We start from the raw sequence: 23,212 nt of genomic DNA, 5'->3' as shown, positions 1-23,212 counted from the left end.
GTCCATGATAATGTTGCTTGGATGACAACATATATTGCTCCAAAACCTGTATGGACCTTTCAGCATTAATGGTGCCTTCACAGATGTGTTAGTTACCCATGCCCTGGGCACTAATACACCCCCATACCATCACAGATGCTGGCTTTTGAACTTTGCGTCTATAAAAATCCGGATGGTTATTTTCCTCTTTGTTCTGGAGGACACCACATCCACAGTTTCCAAATATCATTTGAAATGTGGACTCGTCAGACCACAGAACACTTTTACACTTTGCGTCAGTCCATCTTAGAAGATCTCTGGCCCAGAGAAGCCGGCGGCGTTTCAGGATATTGTTGATAAATGGGTTTTGCTTTGCATAGCAGAGTTTTAACTTGCACTTACAGATGTAGCGACCAACTGTAGTTACTGACAGTGGTTTTATGAAGAGTTTCTCAGCCCATGTGGTGATATCCTTTACACACTGATGTCGGTTTTGGATGCAGTACCGCCTGAGGGGTCAAAGGTCCGTAATATAATCGCTTACGTGCAGTGATTTCTCCAGATTCTTTAAACCTTTTGATGATTTTACGGACCATAGATGGTAAAATCCATAAATTCCTTGCAATAGCTCGTTAAAAAATGTTGTTCAAAAACTGTTCAACAACTTGCTTATAAAGTGGTGACCCTCACCCCATTCTTGTTTGTGAATTACTTAGCATTTCATGGAAGCTGCTTTTATACCCAATCATAGCACCGACCTGTTCCCAATTAGCCTGGACACCTGTGGGATGTTCCAAATAAGTGTTTGATGAGCATTTCTCAACTTTATCAGTATTTATTGCCACATTTCCCAACTTCTTTGTCACCTGTTGCTGGCATCAAATTCTAAAGTTAATGATTATTTGCAAAAAAAAAAAAAAGTTTATCAGTTTGAACATCAAATATGTTGTTTTTGCAGCATATTCAACTGAATATGGGTTGAAAATGATTTGCAAATCATAGTATTTCGTTTACATTTACATCCAACACAATTTCCCAACTCATATGGAAACGGGGTTTGTATTTTGTAGGAATAGGTATTTGACCCCTAAGTGAGTGTATGGTACATTCCATAATTGTATTGACACTGCATTGATACAGTGTGCGTTCGTTCCATTATGGCTATGCGCCATCTGAGGATAAAAAGGGTCCTTACATTTGACCTGCATATAAAATAAATATTTTTACAACTGTATTACTTTCTCACAAGACACATATTCACGTGTAAGTAAAAAGTTTTGAACTATAAAGTAAAATAATATAAAAAAATAGCGCATACTTTTTGTATAATTTTCATTCAAATATAAAAATATATTTTTCTTTTTATAACAATTACAAATAATTCTCACAAGATATCTCACTATTATGTTAGATCTACAGTTGACTGGACTTTCACAATATAATGTTAATATTATGCGGTCCTCTCCAAGGTTTCTCATAGTCATTCACATCGATGTCCCACTGGGGTGAGTTTTTCCTTGCCCTTACATGGGCTCTGTACCGCGGATGTCGTTGTGGCTTGTGCAGCCCTTTGAGACACTTGTGATTGACTGATTGATTGATATGAACATATGAACTTGTCAAAAAAAAAATACTAGTTTCATAATATACATAAACAAATTAATACAACCATATATATATATATATATATATATATACGGCGTGGCGCAGTGGAAGAGTGGCCGTGCGCAACCCGAGGGTCCCAGGTTCAATCCCCACCTAGTACCAACCTCGTCACGTCCGTTGTGTCATAAACAAGACACTTCACCCTTGCTCCTGATGGGTGCTGGTTAGCGCCTTGCATGGCAGCTCCCTCCATCAGTGTGTGAATGGGTGAATGTGGAAGTAGTGTCAAAGCGCTTTGAGTACCTTGAAGGTAGAAAAGCGCTAAACAAGTACAACCCATTTATCATTTATTTATATGGATACACATACACACATATATATATATATATATATATATATATATATATACACACACATACATATATATATGTACACATATATATATGTATACATATATATATACACACACATGTATACTATATACACACACATGTATACTATATACACACACAAGTATATATGTATATATATATATATATTTATACACACATGTATATTTCATATATATATTTATATGTAAATATACATATCCAAATATATATCTGTAAATCTACACGTATTTTTATTTATATACACACACACACATACATATATATATATACTGTATATACATATGTACACACACACACACACACACACACACACACACACACACACACACACACACACACACACACACACACACACACACACACACACACACACACACACACACACACAATTTTTATAAATATACAACATAGAAACCTTAATTTTTTTTTTTTTAATTGTATTATTTATTAAGAGAAGCATGTAAATTAGTCAGTAAACAAACTTGAAATATAAAGTTTAATAATACACAAAAAAAATATCGAAAAATAATCCACACTTTTGTACAAATTTTATCCAAGTATAAATTTTTTATTCATTTTTTACAACTGTATTAATTTTTAATGAGAATCATTACCTTGCCAGTAAAAACTCTAAAACTATTAAGTTTCATTCAATGAAAAACAAACAAACAAAAAACAAACAACCCTGCACACTTTGTGTACGATTTTCATCCAAATATAGAAACCTTTATTTTCTTTTGTTATAATTCTCGGCAAAAAATATCATACAATTCCAGCTTCATTGTACACTTTGTTAAATATCTAAATAACCGTTTACACTTGTAACGTCAGTAGAAAATGACAATGGAGATTTTTCATTTACGTACAAAACAACATTGGCTACACGTGGATTGGTCACATGACATAAACACAAGAATAGGATTCATTCTTATTTTTCCTACGGTAGCACTGATTAGATTTTTTTTTTTTTAAACAAAACAGGGGCACAATAAAAAAAACTTTGATTGTACTTTAGATGATTTACATGTTCCAGGCGGCCTGAACATTTTCATTTAACCCTCTCTAGAATTAGCACCAGTTGAACATGGACTAAATAAAACAAATGTTTGGAGTTTCCATCGAAGATTACTCCTAGTATGGGATGACACGCACCCAAAAGTGCATATGAAGATATTAAAAAGAAACAAAAATAAAAATGTCACATTTAAGGATCACGAGAAGAACCACAGGACTAAAATAAGACAGAATTATACCTAAAAAAAAGTTCCCTTGATTATATCCTCCTGAGAACTGGAACTTTCTGCAACTTTTCTTTTGGATACATGGAGTTTTTTTATTTTTTTTACCTTTACATGTTTCAACCGTCATCCACAGCCTAAAACAGGGGTTCTTAACCTTGTTGACCTCAAAGCCCAACGTTTCTACTACAAAGGGGCCTGTGGCCCACTCAAATATAAACACTGAATTAGTAATCTTACTCTTGATTTTAATCGTATTCAATAATTATATGTAGCCTACTTACAGTTTAATCACAAAGTTTATTATTTATTTAACACATAAACCTTTGGCTTAGGTCAGACTCATAAGAACAATAAGAACTAAACAAATATGCCGCATTCGAAGAGACACAAATCTTTGATGTACAATTATGTTGTGCTAAAATATATAAACCAAATTATTAATGACTGTTTCTTAACTAAACCGTCAATAAAGTTAAAGAGCAAATGAAAAGATAGCTTCACCATTTTAGTCATCATTTTTGCACTTAAAGGCCTACTGAAATGAGATTTTCTTATTTAAACGGGAATAGCAGGTCCATTCTATGTGTCATACTTGATCATTTCACGATATTGCCATATTTTTGCTGAAAGGATTTAGTAGAGAAAATCGACGATAAAGTTCGCCACTTTTGGTACTTCCTGAAAAAGCCTCGCCTTTGTGACGATGACGTCACATGTTGAGGGCTCATCACATATTAACATTGATTTTAATGGGAGCCTCCAACAAAACAGCTATTCGGACCGAGAAAACGACAATTTCCCCATTAATTTGAGCGAGGATGAAAGATTTGTGTTTGAGGATATTGACAGCGACGGACTAGAAAAAAAAACGCGATAGCATTGGGATGTATTCCGATGTTTTTAAACACATTTACTAGGATAATTCTGGGAAATCCCTTATCTTTCTATTGTGTTGCTAGTGTTTTAGTGAGTTTAACAGTAACTGATAGTCGGAGGGGTTTTTCCACGGGTGTGTTGACGCCAATGTCTCAGGGGAGTCGACGGTAGCTGTACGGACGACACAAGCTCAGCTGATATCCGGAAAGTGGCGACTTTTTAACCACAATTTTCTCACCGAAACCTGCTGGTTGACATTCTGTTGGGATCCATGTCAGCTTGACCGCGCTCTGATCCATAGTAAAGTTTCACCTCCGGGAATTTTAAACAAGGAATCACCGTGTGTTTGTGTGGCTAAAGGCTAAAGCTTCCCAAAGCCATCTTTCTACTGTGACTTCTCCAATATTAACTGAACAAATTGCAAAAGATTCAGCAACACAGATCTCCAAAATACTGTGTAATTATGCGGTTAAAGCAGACGACTTTTACCTGTGTGTGTGTGTGCGTAGCGCTCATACTTCCTAAAAACGCGTGACGTCCTGCGTACACGTCATCATTACACAACGTTTCCAAGACGAAACTCCCGGGAAATTTTTAATTGCAATTTAGTAAACTAAAAATGCCGTATTGGCATGTGTTGCAATGTTAATATTTCATCATTGATATATAAATTATCAGACTGCGTGGTCGGTAGTAGTGGGTTTCAGTAGGCCTTTAAGGAAACTTCTGTATGACTTTAGCGCCAGACTTTTTCCGTTTATTTTAAATTGTCAACTGAGTATTGATGCGCCCAATGCGGACCACGGTAGAGAAATATATTTTTTGGCGCCCAACAAAGGCAGAGCCGTGTATAGAGTATGGCCAACTACACAAGAGACGCCATGTTTGCTACCAAGGACGTGCAACTGCTGTCATTTTGACGTTGCTCATTTTCACGAAGTAAAACTAAATATGACATGTAAATATAGTTATAAACATACAGTACTCCAGCTGATAAACGTACAATAAAACACGCTTTTACCTTGTGAAAGTCTAATTTGATGCCAAACACTCTGCTGTTACACTCCTGCAGTGTTTTGTGCACTCTCACACGCAACCCGATATTAACCTCAATGTGTCAAAATCTTCATTAGCTTTGGACCAACAATCCCAGGAAAATTGTGACATTTGTGTAAAGTATGTCAACTGTGGTGTATTTGTAATCACTGCATGTATCACACATTGTGTAATATTACGACCGACATTCCCTCTAAGGTACGCGCCTGTGCAATTGCACACTGCTCACGGGTCCTCTGCGCACGGCAAATCTAGGACGCGCACAAAATGGAATAAAAAGATAAGCGCATAACAGTGTGCACGTCTGCCGTCATTCACATTCACTGAATGCTCAAAGAGTTTCGGCGTCTGCTCACACATGTGAAAAGTTGGAGCGAAAATTGATTATGACTGATCTTTCTTTTTTTGTAGCAAAAATGATTCCCGGGCGCGGCTACATGCTGCTGCTCACTGCTCTCCTCACCTCCCAGGGGGTGGAACAAGGGGATGGGTCAAATGCAGAGGTTAATATCACCAAACCTTGTGTCTGTCTGACAATCATTGGTATTTTAACTTTAACTTTTTAAGTGAATAGGTGTACTTTTGTACTTATTTACCCACATTTCTGCACAATAACTCGGATATGGTAACACTGGTGAGCAGTAGAAAATATGGAAGGATTTGTGCTTAATTCAGACAAGCAGTAGAAAATGGATGGATGGATGGATTTTTGATGTATTTCTTGCCACTTTACGTTGTATATTTTTAATGAGATTTCCAGTTCAAATTACTCATCTATTATTTCTTTTACTCTTTCAATGTCTACTCCGTGTATTTGAGTTTGACTTTATCTTCCACACTGTTACCAAATAGCATTGTTTTAGTTTTACTCAGATTCAAAGATACCGTATTTCCTTGAATTGCCGGGTCAAACTCGCTTCCCAAAATAATTAGCGCATGCTTAGTATTACCGCCTGGTCAAACTCGTGACGTCCAAGTGACACTTCCCCTTTCATCATTTTCAAAATGGAGGAAGCTAATTTCAATACCGGTAATTTGAAATCGCATAAATGGAAGAAGATTAAGAGCTATTCAGTAGGATTTAAGGTCCAATCTTACATCACACTCAAATTTTTACTGCATACCTTTGGTAAGTGCTGGAGTGAGAAGAGGTTTTAAAATATTTAGCGCATGCTTACTTTTACCCCATGCCTTTGGTAAGCGTAAGAGTGAGAAGAGGTTTTAAATTAATTAGCGCCAATTCAAGGAAATACGTCTGTTTTCGTCAAACCATCTCTTATATTTCCATCCATCCATTTACTACCGCTTATTCCATTTTGGGGTCGCGGGGGGCGCTGGCGCCTATCTCAGCTACAATCGGGCGGAAGGCGGGGTACACCCTGGACAAGTCGCCACCTCATCGCAGGGCCAACACAGATAGACAGACAACATTCACACTCACATTCACACACTAGGGCCAATTTAGTGTTGCCAATACACCTATCCCCAGGTGCATGTCTTTGGAAGTGGGAGGAAGCCGGAGTACCCGGAGGGAACCCACGCATTCACGGGGAGAACATGCAAACTCCACACAGAAAGATCCCGAGCCTGGATTTGAACCCAGGACTGCAGGACCTTCGTATTGTGAGGCAGACGCACTAACCCCTCTGCCACCGTGAAGCCCTCTTATATTTCTTCTGCTATTATTTGCATTAGCACAAGGAGGAAGTCATCGAGGAAGCACCGCGGACACATAGCATCAGCTCAATGTTAGCAGCAGTCATGGCGCCCTGAAGTCAGGCGAGTGACTTTTGACCAATCATTGGGGAGATCGCCTGGAACCGGGTTGGCCGTACTCTCTTTATACACGACTCTGAACAAGAAAAAAATAAAACTAAACTATACTGGGATTAACTTAACTGACAAAAGGGAAAACGGGAGTTACAAATGTCTACTCTAGAGCAGTGTTTTTCAACCACTGTGCCTAGCGTGCCGTTGGAGATTATGATATTTCAACCAAATTGGGTTAAAAATATTTTTTGCAAACCAGTAATTATAATCTGCAAATGTGCCGTCGTTGAGTGTCTGTGCTGTCTAGAGCTCTTCCATATCAGTAGGTGGCAGCAGGTAGCTAATTGCTTTGTAGGTGTCGGGAAGATGGTTTGTTGTGATCACAATATGTGGGAGGCGCCGTGTCAGTAAAAAGGTATCTGAAACTTAAACCAAAAACAAACAAAAGGCGAGTGCCGCTAAGAAAACACATTGAAGTTTAGGGATGGCTATGCAAAACGAAGCTAAAACTGAACTGTCTGCAAAGTAAACAAAAAAAGAATGCTGGACGACAGCAAAGACTTACAGCGTGTTGAGCAGACGGCGTCCACAAAGTACATCCGTACGTGACATGACAATCAACAATGTCCCCACAAAAAAGGATAGCATCCGCACATCTTAAATAGTCTTGATTGCTAAAACAAAGCAGCTGCGGGGGAATAGCGCTCAAGGAAGACATGGAACTGCTCCAGGAAAATACCAACAAAAGAGGAAAAGCCACCAGAATTGCAGCGCAAGACAAAATCTAAAACACTACGCACAGGAAAACACTAAAAATATGAAATGAGACATACTTTGAGACAAGAGCTACAGTATAGCAGGGGTCAGCAGCCTACAATTTTTAAAAGGGCCATTTTGGACCAAAAATACAATAAACATGTCTGGAGCCGCAAAAAAATAAAAGCCATATTGCATACTAATCTTTGGGTGTCCCACGATTTCAAACAATATCGATTCTTGGGGTCGCGATTCGATTATATATCGATTTTTTCGATTCAACGCGATTTTCGATTCAAAAAGGATATTTTTCCGATTCAAAAGGATTCTGTATTCATTCAATACATAGGATTTCAGCAGGATCTACCCCAGTCTGCTGACATGCAAGCAGAGTAGTAGATTTTAAAAAAAAACTTTTATAATTGTAAAGGACAATGTTTCATCAACTGATTGCAATAATGTAAATTAGTTTTAACTATTAAACGAACCAAAAATACGACTTATTTTATCTTTTTGAAAACATTGGACACAGTGTGTTGTCAAGCTTATGAGATGCGATGCAAGTGTAAGCCACTCTGACACTATTGTTTTATTTTTATAAATGTCCAATGATAATGTCAATGAGGGATTTTTAATCACTGCTATGCTAAAATTATAACTAATATTGATACTGTTGTTGATAATATTTATTTTTGTTTCACTACTTTTGGTTTGTTCTGTGTCGTGTTTGTGTCTCCTTTCAATTGCAGTTCTGAGTGTTGCTGGGTCGGGTTTGGTTTTGGAATTGGATTGCATTGTTATGGTATTGCTGTGTAGTGTTTTGTTGGATTGATAAAAAATTAAATAAAAATAAAAATATTGATTTAAAAAAAAAAAGAGAATAGATTCTGAATCGCACGTGAGAATCGCGATTCATATTCGAATTGATTTTTCCCACACCCCTATTACATACAGATAATGTGTCATGAGATATGAATTGAATTAAGAGGACTTAAAGGAAATATACCTACAATAAAGCATAATGATGCAATATGTACATATAGCCAGTCTAAAAAGCATGTTAGCATCAATTAGCTTGCAGTCATGCAGTGACCGAATATGAATGATTATCACTCCACACAAGTCAATCAACAAAACTCACCTTTGTGCATTCATGCACAACGTTAAAAAGTTTGGTGGACACAATGACACAAAAAAAGAAGTAGCATAAAACACGTCTTAGAGAGTCGGAGAAAGTTATACATGTAAACAAACTACGGTGAATTCAAGGACCGCCAAAATTAGTAGGACAAAACGGCACTCGCCAAATACTCGATCAGTGAAGCATTTTTTATAAAAACAGTGTGCTTTATAACATTTAGGGAGGTTTGTGTCATGTTTGTCCAACAAAAAACGTATTAAAACAAAAAATATGTTTTTTATATTTTTCCCCCCTCATCTTTTTCCATTTTTCATACATTTTTGAAAAAGCTCCAGAGAGCCACAAGGGCGGTGCTAAAGACCCCCGAGCTGTAGTGATGCATGGTTGGTTATGGTTTGAATTTATTTCCGACGATTGCGAGAACGAATTTTTATTGTCAATATCGTTTTTTTTATTGTTAAAATCGGTTTCATTTTTTTTTTTTTTTTTAATGTTTTCTGCTGGCGGTGTGCCTCAGAATTTTTTCAATGAAAAAAACAAGTGCCTATGTTCAGAAAAGGTTGAAAAACACTGCTCTAGAGCAGTGGTCCCCAACCTTTTTGTATCCGCGGACCGGTCCACGCTTAATAATTTGTCCCGCGGCCCGGGGTGGGGAGGGATCCTTTTTTTTTTTTTTTTTTTTTCCCTTTGTCATGAAAAAGGGACATTTTTGTCATGAAAAAGGGAAGTTTTTGTGGTTGGTGCACTAATTGTAAGTGTACATTGTGTTTTTTATGTTGATTTAATAAAAAATAAAAAATATATATCTTCATTTATTTTTAAATAAAAATGAATAAAAAATTATTCTGCGGCCCGGTACAAATTGGGCCACGACCTTTGGGGACCACTGCTCTAGAGGACGCTGGTTCTCAGGAGGATAAACAGACTTAGGACTGAACAAGTAGGGGCGATAAATCAAACACGACATCCCTTCAAAATAAAGGTTGTGGCTACTATTAAAGTAGTTTTACTCACTCATTTCGCTTGGAAGTGGGCGGGGGCCTTTGGGGTGCCTTGCCAGGGTCACGGTCCAATCAGTTTCAACTGACTCGAATCATCCGGGTATTTGTCCAACACACAAACACACACACACAGATAAACAAACACACTCCTAACATTTTCAACAAGGCACTAAGATTTCATTCAAGTGTTTTACAAGTGCATAAAAGTTGCTACGGGACCCCGACCTCCCCCCGGGGGAGCCACATTGTGGGCGCCGCCTCTAGTCCTGGAGTAAGGGCCCCCATGCTGGCGCTCTATGCTAAAAGTGATGTCAGCTGGGTGGACGCCGCCGCCCATAACGAGCCCCCCGCGTTCATCCGTCCATCCAGCCAGGAGGGCAGCAGCAAAATAGACCGTAAAGGAGGCGATAGCAGCTGGAAAAAGTACATTTTCCAAAGTTAAAAACAGACAGGAGGAAAGGAAATTGACAGACAGCAGATTATATCAAGTTGCAGGCGAAGGCAGGAGGGTGGTGGGAGAGGGTGGGGGTATATCAATCCTCCCGGGGATTTTTCGAATGGTTCTGCCTGGCTTCACCCAGGTGTCACAAGCACTTAGGCTCAGCCAGGAAGAACAGGCGACACCACCACCCGGAGACGCCGCCCGCCCCCGAGCCCCATGGCAGGATTGTGTTGTCGAAGGCGGCGAAACATAGAGGATTTGTGAGGTGGAAGACATGGAGATAAACCGGAGCTGTTCAAATCAGGAACCCGGCGGCGAGGAGTGGCTGCAAATAAGAGTCCTGGAAATAGGAGGCAGGAATGTCGGCACATTCGGGGACCAAAGCCCCCATCAGTCAAACTCCCCCGGCAGACGGGTAGCAGCTCAGTCGGCCGCCTGGCGGTTGAAGCCCTCCAGCACGTCCTCGTTGGTTTTGTCGAATTGCCACCGCTGGCTGGTGGAGGCGGGGTCGCACGTGTTCATGAAGACGCGGCGCTCGCTGGCGTTGCTGTCGATGCAGCTGTTGCTAACGGGGTGATACAAGCTCTTGTCCTGATAGAGGACAAAAACAGGAAGGGAGGACACAAAATGGTTGTAGCGAAGTAAAAAAAAAAGACGCCTTGTGTTCAAATAACACATACCGTATTTTTCGGACTATAAGTCGCAGTTTTTTTCATAGTTTGGCCGGGGGTGCGACTTATACTCAGGAGTGACTTATGTATGAAATTATTAACACATTGCCGTAAAATATCAAATAATATTATTTAGCTCATTCACGTAAGAGACTAGACCAGTGGTTCCTAACCTTGTTGGAGGTACCGAACCCCACCAGTTTCATATGCACATTCACCAAACCCTTCTTCAGTGAAAAATACCTTTTAATTGATTTTTTTTACATATTCAAGAAAAAGCTATGTTTTTTTACTGGTGCACAAAATGAACCATGCATGAACATCACCTTGTTCAAAGAACAAAACCAACACAGTGCATGAACTCACAACATATTACACACCTTAAACACATTACCATGAATTGATTAACGTGGACCCCGATTGAAACAAGTGGAAAAACTTATTTGGGTGTTACCATTTAGTGGTCAATTGTACGGAATATGTACTGTACTGTGTAAACTGTACCGTTTCATATAATGTATTCTCTTCCTTTGCAATCTGCTAGTAAAGGTTTCAAATCGATCAATCAAACAAGCTGCAAATCAGATGGAAAATTATATGGAACATTGTTTGGGGGTATCCATAATACGTTGATAAGGAGAACGTTTTATTGACACGATAAGTCGGATATGTCTTTACCTCCGTGGCGGAGGCTCCGCCGAACCCCTGAGGCCGACTCACCAAACCCCTAGGGTTCGATCGAACCCAGATTAAGAACCACTGGACTAGACGTATAAGATTTCATCGGATTTAGCAATTAAGAACGACAGATTGTTTGGTAAACGCATAGTGGGTTCTATATGTTATAGTTATTTGAATGACTCTTACCATAATATGTTACGTTAACATACCAGGCATCTTCTCAGTTGGTTATTTATGCCTCATATAACGTACACTTATTCAGTCTGTTGTTCACTATTCTTTATTTATTTTAAATTGCCTTTCAAATTTCTATTCTTGGTGTTGGGGATAGGTTGATTGGCAACACTACATTTGCCCTAGTGTGTGAATGTGAGGGTGAATGTGGTCTGTCTATCTGTGTTGGCTATGTGATGAGGTGGCAACTTGTCCAGGGTGTAATCCGCCTTACGCCCGATTGTAGCTGAGATAGGCACCAGCGCCCCCCGCGACCCCAAAGGAAATAAGCGGTAGAAAATGGATGGATGGAAGGGTGTTGGGTTTTATCAAATAAATGTCCCCCCAAAATGCGCCTTATACTCCAGTGCTACTTATATATGTTTTTTTTCCTTCTTTATTATGCATTTTTGGCTGGTGCGACTTATACTCCGAAAAATACGGTTCGGTTGTGGTCAAAAGTTGACATACACTATACTAGACCAGTCTTTTTCAACCGCTGTGCCGCGGCACACTAGTGTGCCGTGAGATACAGTCTGGTGTGCCGTGGGAGATGATCTAATTTCACCTATTTGGGGTAAAAAATATATTTTGCAAACCAGTAATTATAGTTTGCAAATGATGTGTTGTTGTTGAGTATCGTTACTGTCTAGAGCTCGGCAGAGTAACCGTGTAATACTCTTCCATATCAGTAGGTTGCTAAATGCTTTGTAGATGTCGGAAACAGCAGGAGGCAGCATGCAGGTAAAAAGGTGTCTAATACTTAAACCAAAAATGAACAAAAAGTAAGTGCCCCTAAGAAAAGGCATTGAAGTTTAGGGAATTTGAAATAGCTAAAAAGTAAACAAAAACAGAATGCTGGTCGACAGCAAAGACTTACTGTGGAGCAAAGACGGCGTCCATAAAGTACATCCGAACATGACATGACAGTCCCCACAAAGAATGATAAAAACAACTGAAATATTCTTGAATGCTAAAACATAGTAGATGCAGGAAATATCGCTCAAAGCAAGACCTGAAACTGCTACAGGAAAGTACCAAAAAAAGAGAAAACGCCACCAAAATAGGAGCACAAGACAAGAACCAAAAACACTACACACAGGAAAACAGCAAAAAATGATGTGATGTGACAGGTGGTGACAGTACACCTACTTTGAGACAAGAGCTATGGTGATGCATGCTTGGTTATGCTTTAAAGTCATATCCAACAATAGCGACAACAACTTTTTACTGTCAACCGAGTTTCGTTTTTTTTAATGATTTCTGCTGGTGGTATGCCTCGGGATATTTTCAACGCAAAAAATGTGCCTTGGCTCAAAAAAGGTTGAAAAACACTGGATTAGACAACAGATGTTAAATTATTAGATATTAATAATACCACATACTAAATTAGATACTACATATTGAATACTAAACTGGATACTATGTACGAGAGACCCGGTCAATAATCGGTACTGACATTTGGCATTTACAAGAAGTATCGGTTACGACTTTATTTTACACATATGATACCGGGTACCTGGTACTAAATACTATGTACTGGATATCACATACTAAAGTAATATATACAGTCGTGGTCAAAAGTTTACATCCACTTGTAAAGAACATAATGTCATGGCTGTCTTGAGTTTCTAATATTTTTTTCAAATCTTATTTTTTTGGTGATAGAGTGATTGGAGCACATACTTGTTGGTCAAAAAACATTCATGAATTTTATGAATGTTAATATTTGGTTACATGTCCCTTGGCAAGTTTCACTGCAATACGGCACTTTTGGTAGCCATCCACAAGCTTCTGGTGGAATTTTTGACCACTCCCCTTGACAAAATTGGTGCAGTTCAGCTCAATTTATTGGTTTTCTGACATGGACTTGTTTCTTCAGCATTGTCCACACGTTTAAGTCAGGACTTTGGGAAGGCCATTCTAAAACCTTAATTCTAGCCTGATTTAGCCATTCCTTTACCACTTTTGATGTGTGTTTGGGGTCATTGTCCAGGATGATAATTTTAGGTTGTCCTGAAGAATTTCGAGGTAATCCTCCTTTTTTATTGGCCCATTTGCTCTCTGTAAAGAACCAATTCCATTGGCTGCAAAACAGGCCAGAGCATAATACTACCACCACCATGCTTGACAGTAGGGTGGGTGTTCTTGGGAATAAAGGCCTCACATTTTCTCCTCCAAACATATTAAGCTGTTTTGAAATAGCTCCAAGTGACGTTCCTGACTTTTTCAAGTCAATGATTCGCTTTTTCAGATTCAAGCTGAGTTCCTTTGACTTTCCCATTGTCGCGTTTGTAACCGAGTCTAATGACTGCTTCACATGAGCCCTATTTACAGTAAATGGGCTCAGAGAAGTCAACACGTGTAGTCAATCACAATCACTGACATGAAGTTAAGAGGCCATGCGTTTAAGCTAATTTGATTTGATAATAACTTTTCGACATCACCAAAATTGGTAATGTATGTTGTTGTATGTAAACTTTTGACCAAGCAGATTTGGACACATTTTCATTAGACCCATAATAAATTCATAAAAGAACCAAACCTCATGAATGTTTTTTGTGACCAACAAGTATGTGTTCCCATCATTCTATCACAAAAAAATAAAAGTTGTAGAAATTATTGGAAACTCAAGACAGCCAGGACATTATGTTTTTACAAGTAGATGTAAACTTTTGACCAAGACTGTACACGCTACATATCATGTCATGGACTGTAAAAAAATAAAAAGTGTTGTTTACCTTTCGGTAGCACCACAGCTGGTTGCCCTTCATGCCGTGACAGTCGTACAGCGTGACAGGGCTGTTGTTGGAGACGGCGTCAAAGCAAACCTTCTTTGTGTGCAAAGGGTCGCCCACGCGGATGTCCTCCCGCCACCCGAATGTGAACACCTGCAAGTAGGTTTTCAGATAAAACACTGTTCTTTAAACAAAACAAGGTAGTATAATAATAATCAGATCTATTATTATTATTAAATAGGCTACTACATACAAACCACCTTGCTAATATTTAATTTAGAGTAATAAATTACTGACATTTTATTTGTACGGTATTCGATATTCTGAATAATTAACTATATATTGTAATAATAGTTTTTGTTAACATTCTTATGAAATACATTATTAACATGCACTTTTATTCATTTAATAGTATTTATTAATTTCACAATATTAATTATGTTATATTTTTTATATATGAAATACTACACTATGTTAATTATAATATTCAACTGTATTAAGTCAATACATTTTCATTTAAATCAATATATAGAGCAGCTCAGCTGAATTACTGCTATTTATTCGTAGAGTGTTTAATATTATTGATACATAAATTACTAATATTTCATATATATACATAAATATATATATATATATATAAATAAATATATATATATACTATATATACATACATATACATACATAGTATATATATATATTTATATATGTATAAACATATATATATATGAATATATATATACATACTGTACATATATATATATATATTTACATATATATATGTATATATATGTATATACAGACACACACACACACACACACACGCACGCACGCACGCACACACGCACACACACACACACACACACACACACACACACACACACACACACACACACACACACACACACACACACACACACACACACACACACACACACACACACACACACACACACATAAATATATTCATACATACATACAGTACATATAAACATTTACATACTTACATACATATACACATTTACATACATACATATATTGGGGCTGTCAAAGTTAACGGGATAATAATATGTTAACTATAACTTCCTTCATAAACCCTAATCTTTACAACAGGGGATTAACACACAGGTGTCCTGAATCCTTATGACCCTCGGGCCATTCGGTAGCGTGGGAAAATGTGGCTGCTTTCATTATTTCCTAATGAGCCACAAGCGGGAATGTAGCAAGCAGAAATGGTACAAAGAAAAGGGTTCATTACGGAAATATCAGGTCCAAAGCAAAGGACAAGAGGGAACGCCAGCAGCGTTCCCTTCAATGATGACGTCTCACGGTGGTTGAAGAAAACATTTTCTTTACTTGTCGGTGTCAGGCTTCTCCCAGTTTGACAATGTCTTAGTTTTTCCTCTGCATTTGTCTTTGTTTCCTGTCTTTAGTTCCTGTCAGCACTCTGATTTTGATTCTGTTTCCTGTTTGTCTCCCTGAGTGCTGTGTCCCCTCAGCTGTGGATGATTGGCACCTGGCCACACCTGGTGTCAATCAGCCTGACACTATTCAGACCTGCTTTCTCCTCCAGTCAGTGCTGGATTATTGTCGCTAATACCTGTCGATGTCGTGCTACTACTTGTCGCTGTTCCTGTATGTCGTGGACTACTTTCCATCTTTTTGTTCCTAGTTCCTGTTTGCTGGTTCCTGTTCCCTGTTTCCAATTTGTCCGTTCCTGGTTTGTGATTTTTCTTTATATATTGGACATTAAATTATGTGTTCCTGCTTAATGCCTGCCACCTTCTCTGCATCTCGGGGTTCGTCAACAACACAACCTGACAGTCGGGAGAACAACTTGCCATGCTTTGGATCAGAAATTTCTATAATGTACCCTTTTCTTTGTGCATTTCTGCTCGTTGTTTTCCAGCTTGTGGCTCCACGCTACTGAATGGACCGGGGTCAAAAATAAGTCAGGATGCATGCGCGTGTTAAAAATATATGTATTTATGTATGTGTATTTATATATATGTATGTGTATATATATTAGTGTTGTCCTGATAACAATATTTTGGTACCAGTAACTGTACCAACATTACTTTGATACTTTTCTAAATAAAGGGTACCACAAACAATTGCATTATTGGCTTTATTTAAACAAAAAATCTTAGGGTACATTAAACATATGTTTCCTGTTGCCAGTTTGTACTTAAATAAAGTAGTGAATATACAAGACAATTTTTCTTTTAGTAGTAAGTAAGCAAACAAAGGCTCCTAATTTAGCTGCTGACGTATGCAGTAACATATTGTGTCATTTTCTATTATATCATTTTGTCAAAATTAGTAAGGACAAGTGGTAGAAAATTAGTTATTAATCTAGTTGTTCATTTACTGTTAATACCTGCGTACTTTCCCTTTTAATATGTTCTATTTACACTTCCGTTAAAATTTTATAATCCCTTATTTTTCTATTGTTTGATACTTTACATTAGTTTTGGATGATACCACACATTTGGGTATCAATCCGATACCAAGTAGTTACAGCATCATACATTGGTCCTATTCAAAGTCCTCATGTATCCAGGGACACATTTCTTTAATTTAAAAACATGATATAAATAAAAAAAACAACAAAAGAAGATGTGATGCCAAAAAATATAGACGTAATCATAGACTAGACTGGATACGCCACTGTACTTGGTATCATTACAGTGGATGTCAGGTGTAGATCCACCAATGCCGTTTGATTACATTATGACGCCGGTGAGCTACATTGAAGCATGTTTAGCTATTCCTCGTCCAGCAGGGATGATACTTGTAGGAAACTTACTTCATTTGTCGCCATGCAGGCGAGGATTAGTGATTTAGAAGTAGCTAAAGGTGTTTGTCGATCAGAGTGAGGAACTTGTGGCCAATATTAGTTGAGACGTTTTTGCTGTATGGGGGGTTGTACCAGATGATGTTGTTTCGTAAAAGATGCAACCTATGCTTATAAGAGAAACGGTTTATTATATACCAACCAGAGCTGTCATCCCTCAACAAGCGCAGTGAAATTGTATCGGCATGCCGTCACAGAAGGAGACACCTCCTAGGTAACACATGAGCCAATCACCACGCCCCTACGCCTGCCTGTACCTACCCGTTCTGTGCCCTATATAAACCGTGGTATGTGAATGCTTCCATTAAAATCTCCTGATGATTGAGGGAACCCCTCATGAAACAGTTCTGTAGAGATGAAGTAGTCTTGTGATGTGTGTATATATATATATATATATATATATATATATTTATATATATATATATATATATATATATATATCCATCCATCCATCCATTTTCTACCGCTTATTCCCTTTTGGGGTCTCGGGGGGCGCTGGCGCCTATCTCAGCTACAATCGGGCGGAAGGCGGGGTACACCCTGGACAAGTCGCCACCTCATCGCAGGGCCAACACAGATAGACAGACAACATTCACACTCACATTCACACACTAGGGCCAATTTTAGTGTTGCCAATCAACCTATCCCCAGGTGCATGTCTTTGGAAGTGGGAGGAAGCCGGAGTACCCGGAGGGAACCCACGCATTCACGGGGAGAACATGCAAACCCCACACAGAAAGATCCGGAGCCTGGATTTGAACCCAGGACTGCAGGACCTTCGTATTGTGAGGCAGATGCACTAACCCCTCTGCCACCGTGAAGCCCATATATATATATATATATATATATATATATATATATGTATATATATATATATATATATATATGTATATATATATATGTATATATATATATATATATATATGTATATGTATATATATATATATATATGTATATGTATATGTATATATATATATATATATATATATATGTATATATGTATATATATATATATATATATATATATATATATATATATATATATATATATATATATAGTACAGGCCAAAAGTTTGGACACACCTTATATATATATATATATATATATATATATATATATATATATATATATATATATATACATATATATATATATATATATATATATATATATATATATATATATATATATATATATATATATATTTATATAGTACAGGCCAAAAGTTTGGACACACCTTCTCATTTCAATGCGTTTACTTTATATTCATGACTATTTACATTGTAGATTGTCACAGAAGGCATCAAAACTATGACACATGTGAAGTGGTAACCATTTCAGGTGACTACCTCTTGAAGCTCACGGGGAAAATGCCAAGAGTGTGCAAAGCAGTAATCATAGCAAAGGGAGGCTTTTTTGAAGAATTTACAATATAAAAGATGTTTCAGTTATTTCATCTTTTTTTGTTAAGTACATAACTCCACATGTGTTCATTCATAATTTTGATGCCTTCATTGACAATCTACAATGTAAATAGTCATGTAAATAAAGAAAACTCATTGAATAATAAGGTGTGTTCCAACTTTTGGCCAAGTCTCGTGGTTAAATTTCCACATATATGCCCAGGCTGCCTTTAATGTTTGTCTGATCTTGAATGGGATTGTGCTGAAAATTGTAATTTTCCTGAAGGAACTCTCCTGACGGAATAAATAAAGTACTATCTAATCTAATCTAATCTAATCTAATGATTTGATTTACAGTCCTAACTCTAGGGGGAGCCGTACTTTTAAATACTTTTGCACGTAATTAAACAGACAGCGTCATTGCTTCTTTAATTAAAATGAGAGACTGTCGAAGAGGGTTTCTGAATGGAGAAAAATCAAACTAAATCAATAATATTCCCTTCTCTTAGCTTTCCCTGAGCGACTTTCTCCACTCAAAAGAGAACAACCAAACTAAACAAAACGACAAGCGTGCCTGCCAGAAGGCCCTCCTGTGATTTGTGGCCAATCCATTCCTCGGTGGCGCCGTAACAAAGACGGCTACTGTGACATGGATTAAATAACAATGCAGCCGCAGTTTAAAGCAATTAAAGTGTCAGAGCTGCCGGTCGCAGCGTTTGAGGAGAGGAGACAAAAGGAGACATACAATCCATTAGGGCTGCATTATAAGCTGGTGATTATACATCTTGGCTGTGACGCGCCGCAACAAACACTCCTTGAGGAGCGTGTAAAGTTAATAAAGTGTGTGTTTAGCGCTAGGAACACAATTACCTGTGGGACAATTTACTGCATCAACAACAGAGCAATGGCTCAAACCACGCTTGGAAACACTCTTGTAAAGTCCACCACCATCACAAACGAAAACATTATTGAAGCGGTTTGGCTTGTTTGTGCCATTTTTGCCCCCACCTACATAACACAGGTGGAGGCTTTTCATACATGTTCAAAGGCCTACTGAAATAAGATTTTCTTATTTAAACGGGGATAGCAGTTCCATTCTATGTGTCATACTTAAACATTTCGCGATATTGCCATATTTTTGCTGAAAGGATTTAGTAGAGAACATCCACGATAAAGTCTGCATCTTTCGGTGCTAAGAGAAAAGCCCTGCCTCTACCGGAAGTCGCAGACGATGACGTCACCCGTTGAGGGCTCCTCACATATTTACATTGATTTTAATGGGAGCCTCCAATAAAAACAGCTATTCAGACCGAGAAAACGACAATTTCCCCATTAATTTGAGCGAGGATGAAAGATTTGTGTTTGAGGATATTGATAGCGACGGACTAGAAAAAAATTCATTAAAAAAAAACGTGATCGCAATCGCGTTGCATTGAGACGGATTCATATGTTTTTAGAGACATTTACTGGGATAACTTTGGGAAATCCCTTATCTTTCTATTGTGTTGCTAGTGTTTTAGTGAGTTTAACGGGATCTTTCTGTGTGGAGTTTGCATGTTCTCCCCGTGAATGCGTGGGTTCCCTCCGGGTACTCCGGCTTCCTCCCACCTCCAAAAACATGCACCCGGGGATAGGTTGATTGGCAACACTAAATTGGCCCTAGTGTGTGAATGTGAGTGTGAATGTTGTCTGTCTATCTGTGTTGGCCCTGCTATGAGGTGGCGACTTGTCCAGGGTGTACCCCGCCTTCCGCCCGATTGTAGCTGAGATAGGCGCCAGCGCCCCCCGCGACCCCAAAAGGGAATAAGCGGTAGAAAATGGATGGATGGATGGAACAGTACCTGATAGTCGGAAGTGTACGTCCACGGCCGGGTGTTGACGCGCAGTGTCTCAGGGAAGTCGACGGCAGCTGTACGGAAGGCGCAATCTCAGCTGATCTCCGGTAAGAAGCGACTTTTTAACCACAATTTTCTCACAGAAACCTGCTGGTTGACAAGTGGTCGGGATCCTTGTTCGCTGTGATCCATAGGAAAGTTTCAACTCCGTGAATTTTAAACAGGGAATCACCGTGTGTTTGTGTGGCTAAAGGCTGAAGCTTCCCAACTCCATTTTGCTACTTTGACTTCTCCAATATTAATTGAACAAATTGCAAAAGATTCAGCAACACAGTTCTCCAAAATACTGTGTAATTATGCCGTTAAAGCAGACAACATTTAGCTGTGTGTGTGGGTAGCGCTCATACTTCCTAAAAACCCGTGACGTCTCGCGTACACGTCATCATTACACAACGTTTTCAAGACGAAAACTCCCGGGAAATTTAAAATTGCAATTTAGTAAACTAAAAAGGCCGTATTGGTATGTGTTGCGATGTTAATATTTCATCATTGATGTATAAACGTGGTGGGTAGTAGTGGGTTTCAGCAGGCCTTTAATACTAAACAATTCAGAAAACTTTTTGGTATTTGTGAAAGGGGAGCAACACCTGGAAAATTAACCACTTAACTTTTCGTACATTTTGAATGAGTAGATCCAATCTTTTTGTACAGCGTTTACCTTTCGTATTTGGAAACGCATAACTTTAATAGTGATTGTTTTTATACACTTTTTTTTTTTTTTTACATTTTTGTACTTGACCTTGCAATTTTAGAACATACACTTTTGGAATTTCTCAAATTTCTTACATTTTTTTCTTGGTTGAGACTGCTATCGTAGACAATTGATTGGTTACCGCTTCGTTACTTTCAGTATTTAGACCTTTTTTTAGCCTTATTTTTAGAATCAGAGATGTAGCAGAGATGCTACCTCAGTAGAAGCATTTAAGTCCCATCGTAAAATTCATTTGTTTACACTAGCCTTTAATTAGACCCCCCCTCGAGACCAGTTGATCTGCCGTCTCTTTTTTTGCTCTACTCCTCTCTCCTGCGTGGAGAGGTTGTTAGGGGACCACAAATGATGCGCGAGCTATTCGCAGTCAGGACCAGGGGTGGACCACTCATCTTTGCATCGGATGATCTCTGGCCCAGAGAAGCCGGCAGCGTTTCTGAATGTTGTTGATAAATGGCTTTCGCTTTGCATAGTAGAGCTTTAACTTGCACTTACAGATGTAGCGACGAACCATATTTAGTGACAGTGGTTTTCTGAAGTGTTCCTGAGCCGATGTGGTGATATTGTTTAGAGATTGATGTCGGTTTTTGATACAGTGCTGTCTGAGGGATCAAAGGTCACAGTCATTCAATGTTGGTTTCCGGCCATGCCGCTTACTTGCAGTGATTTCTCCAGATTCTCTGAAACTTTTGATGATATTATGGACCGTAGATGTTGAAATCCCTAAATTTCTTTCAATTGCACTTTGAGAAACGATGTTCTTAAACTGTTTGACTATTTGCTCACGCAGTTGTGGACAAAGGGGTGTACCTCGCCCCGTCCTTTCTTGTGAAAGACTTAGCATTTTTTGGGAAGCTGTGTTTTTACCCAATCATGGCACCCACCTGTTCCCAAATAGCCTGCACACCTGTAGGATGTTTGATGAGCATTCCTCATCCCAACTTCTTTGTCACGTGTTGCTGGCATCAAATTCTAAAATTAATGATTATTAGCAAAAAAAAAATGTTTATCAGTTTGAACATCAAATATGTTGTCTTTGTAGCATATTTAACTGAATATGGAATGAAAAGGATTTGCAAATCATTGTATTCCGTTTATATTTACATTCAACACAATTTCCCAACTCATATGGAAACAGGGTTTGTAACATTTTTCTGCAACTTTGGATAAACCACTTTTTGAATTCACCAAATATCTATATTTTTCTTGGGTGAAATTGCCTTGCCATTTAAGAAAATGGACCAGTTGACTCATTGGACGTTTAGTATTCGTAACTACATTTAGTATTTTAAAAAGCAACACTTTAAATAATTAATCCCTCAACAGTTTATAAAACATGAGATGAGAATTTTTTTTATTTTTATTTTTTAACTTTTCGTACAAAGGCACTTCTTTGTATTTCAAAGTGCATAACCATCTGTTCGTACTGTTTTTACCCTTTGCATTTGCAAACTAAATGTTTTATATATATGTAAAAACCCCATTTCCATATGAGTTGGGAAATTGTGTTAGATGTAAATATAAACGGAATACAATGATTTGCAAATCATTTTCAACCCATATTCAGTTGAATATGCAACAAAGACAACATATTTGATGTTCAAACTGAAAAACACTTTTTTTTTTTGCAAATAATCATTAACTTTAGAATTTGATCCCAGCAACACGTGACAAAAAAGTTGGGAAAGGTGGCAAAAAATACTGACAAAGTTGAGGAATGCTCATCAAACACTTATTTAGAACATCCCATAGGTTTGCAGGCTAATTGGGAACAGGTGGGTGCCATGA

The 23,212-nt window shown here is 38.1% G+C and overlaps 1 protein-coding gene across 2 annotated transcripts in view; it reads right to left on the bottom strand.

Moving 5' to 3' along the window:
• Positions 1–2,669: 2,669 nt before the first annotated feature.
• The window catches only part of LOC133551767 (polypeptide N-acetylgalactosaminyltransferase 10-like), a 243,181-nt gene continuing 222,638 nt past the window's right edge, over positions 2,670–23,212 (bottom strand). For both annotated transcript variants that reach the window (XM_061898831.1, XM_061898832.1), the window contains exons 11-12: positions 14,566–14,715; positions 2,670–10,850 (exon numbers count right to left, since the gene is read on the bottom strand). In XM_061898831.1, the coding sequence (XP_061754815.1) occupies positions 10,683–10,850; positions 14,566–14,715 (318 nt within the window). In that variant the 3' untranslated portion in view covers positions 2,670–10,682. The remainder of the gene's footprint in view (positions 10,851–14,565; positions 14,716–23,212) is intronic.

The sequence above is a fragment of the Nerophis ophidion genome, linkage group LG04 (assembly GCF_033978795.1).
Source record: "Nerophis ophidion isolate RoL-2023_Sa linkage group LG04, RoL_Noph_v1.0, whole genome shotgun sequence".
In the NCBI taxonomy this organism is placed as follows: Eukaryota; Metazoa; Chordata; class Actinopteri; order Syngnathiformes; family Syngnathidae; genus Nerophis; species Nerophis ophidion.
The sequence above is the reverse complement of the archived record's forward strand: the minus strand, read 5'-3'. Positions and strand labels throughout refer to the sequence as shown.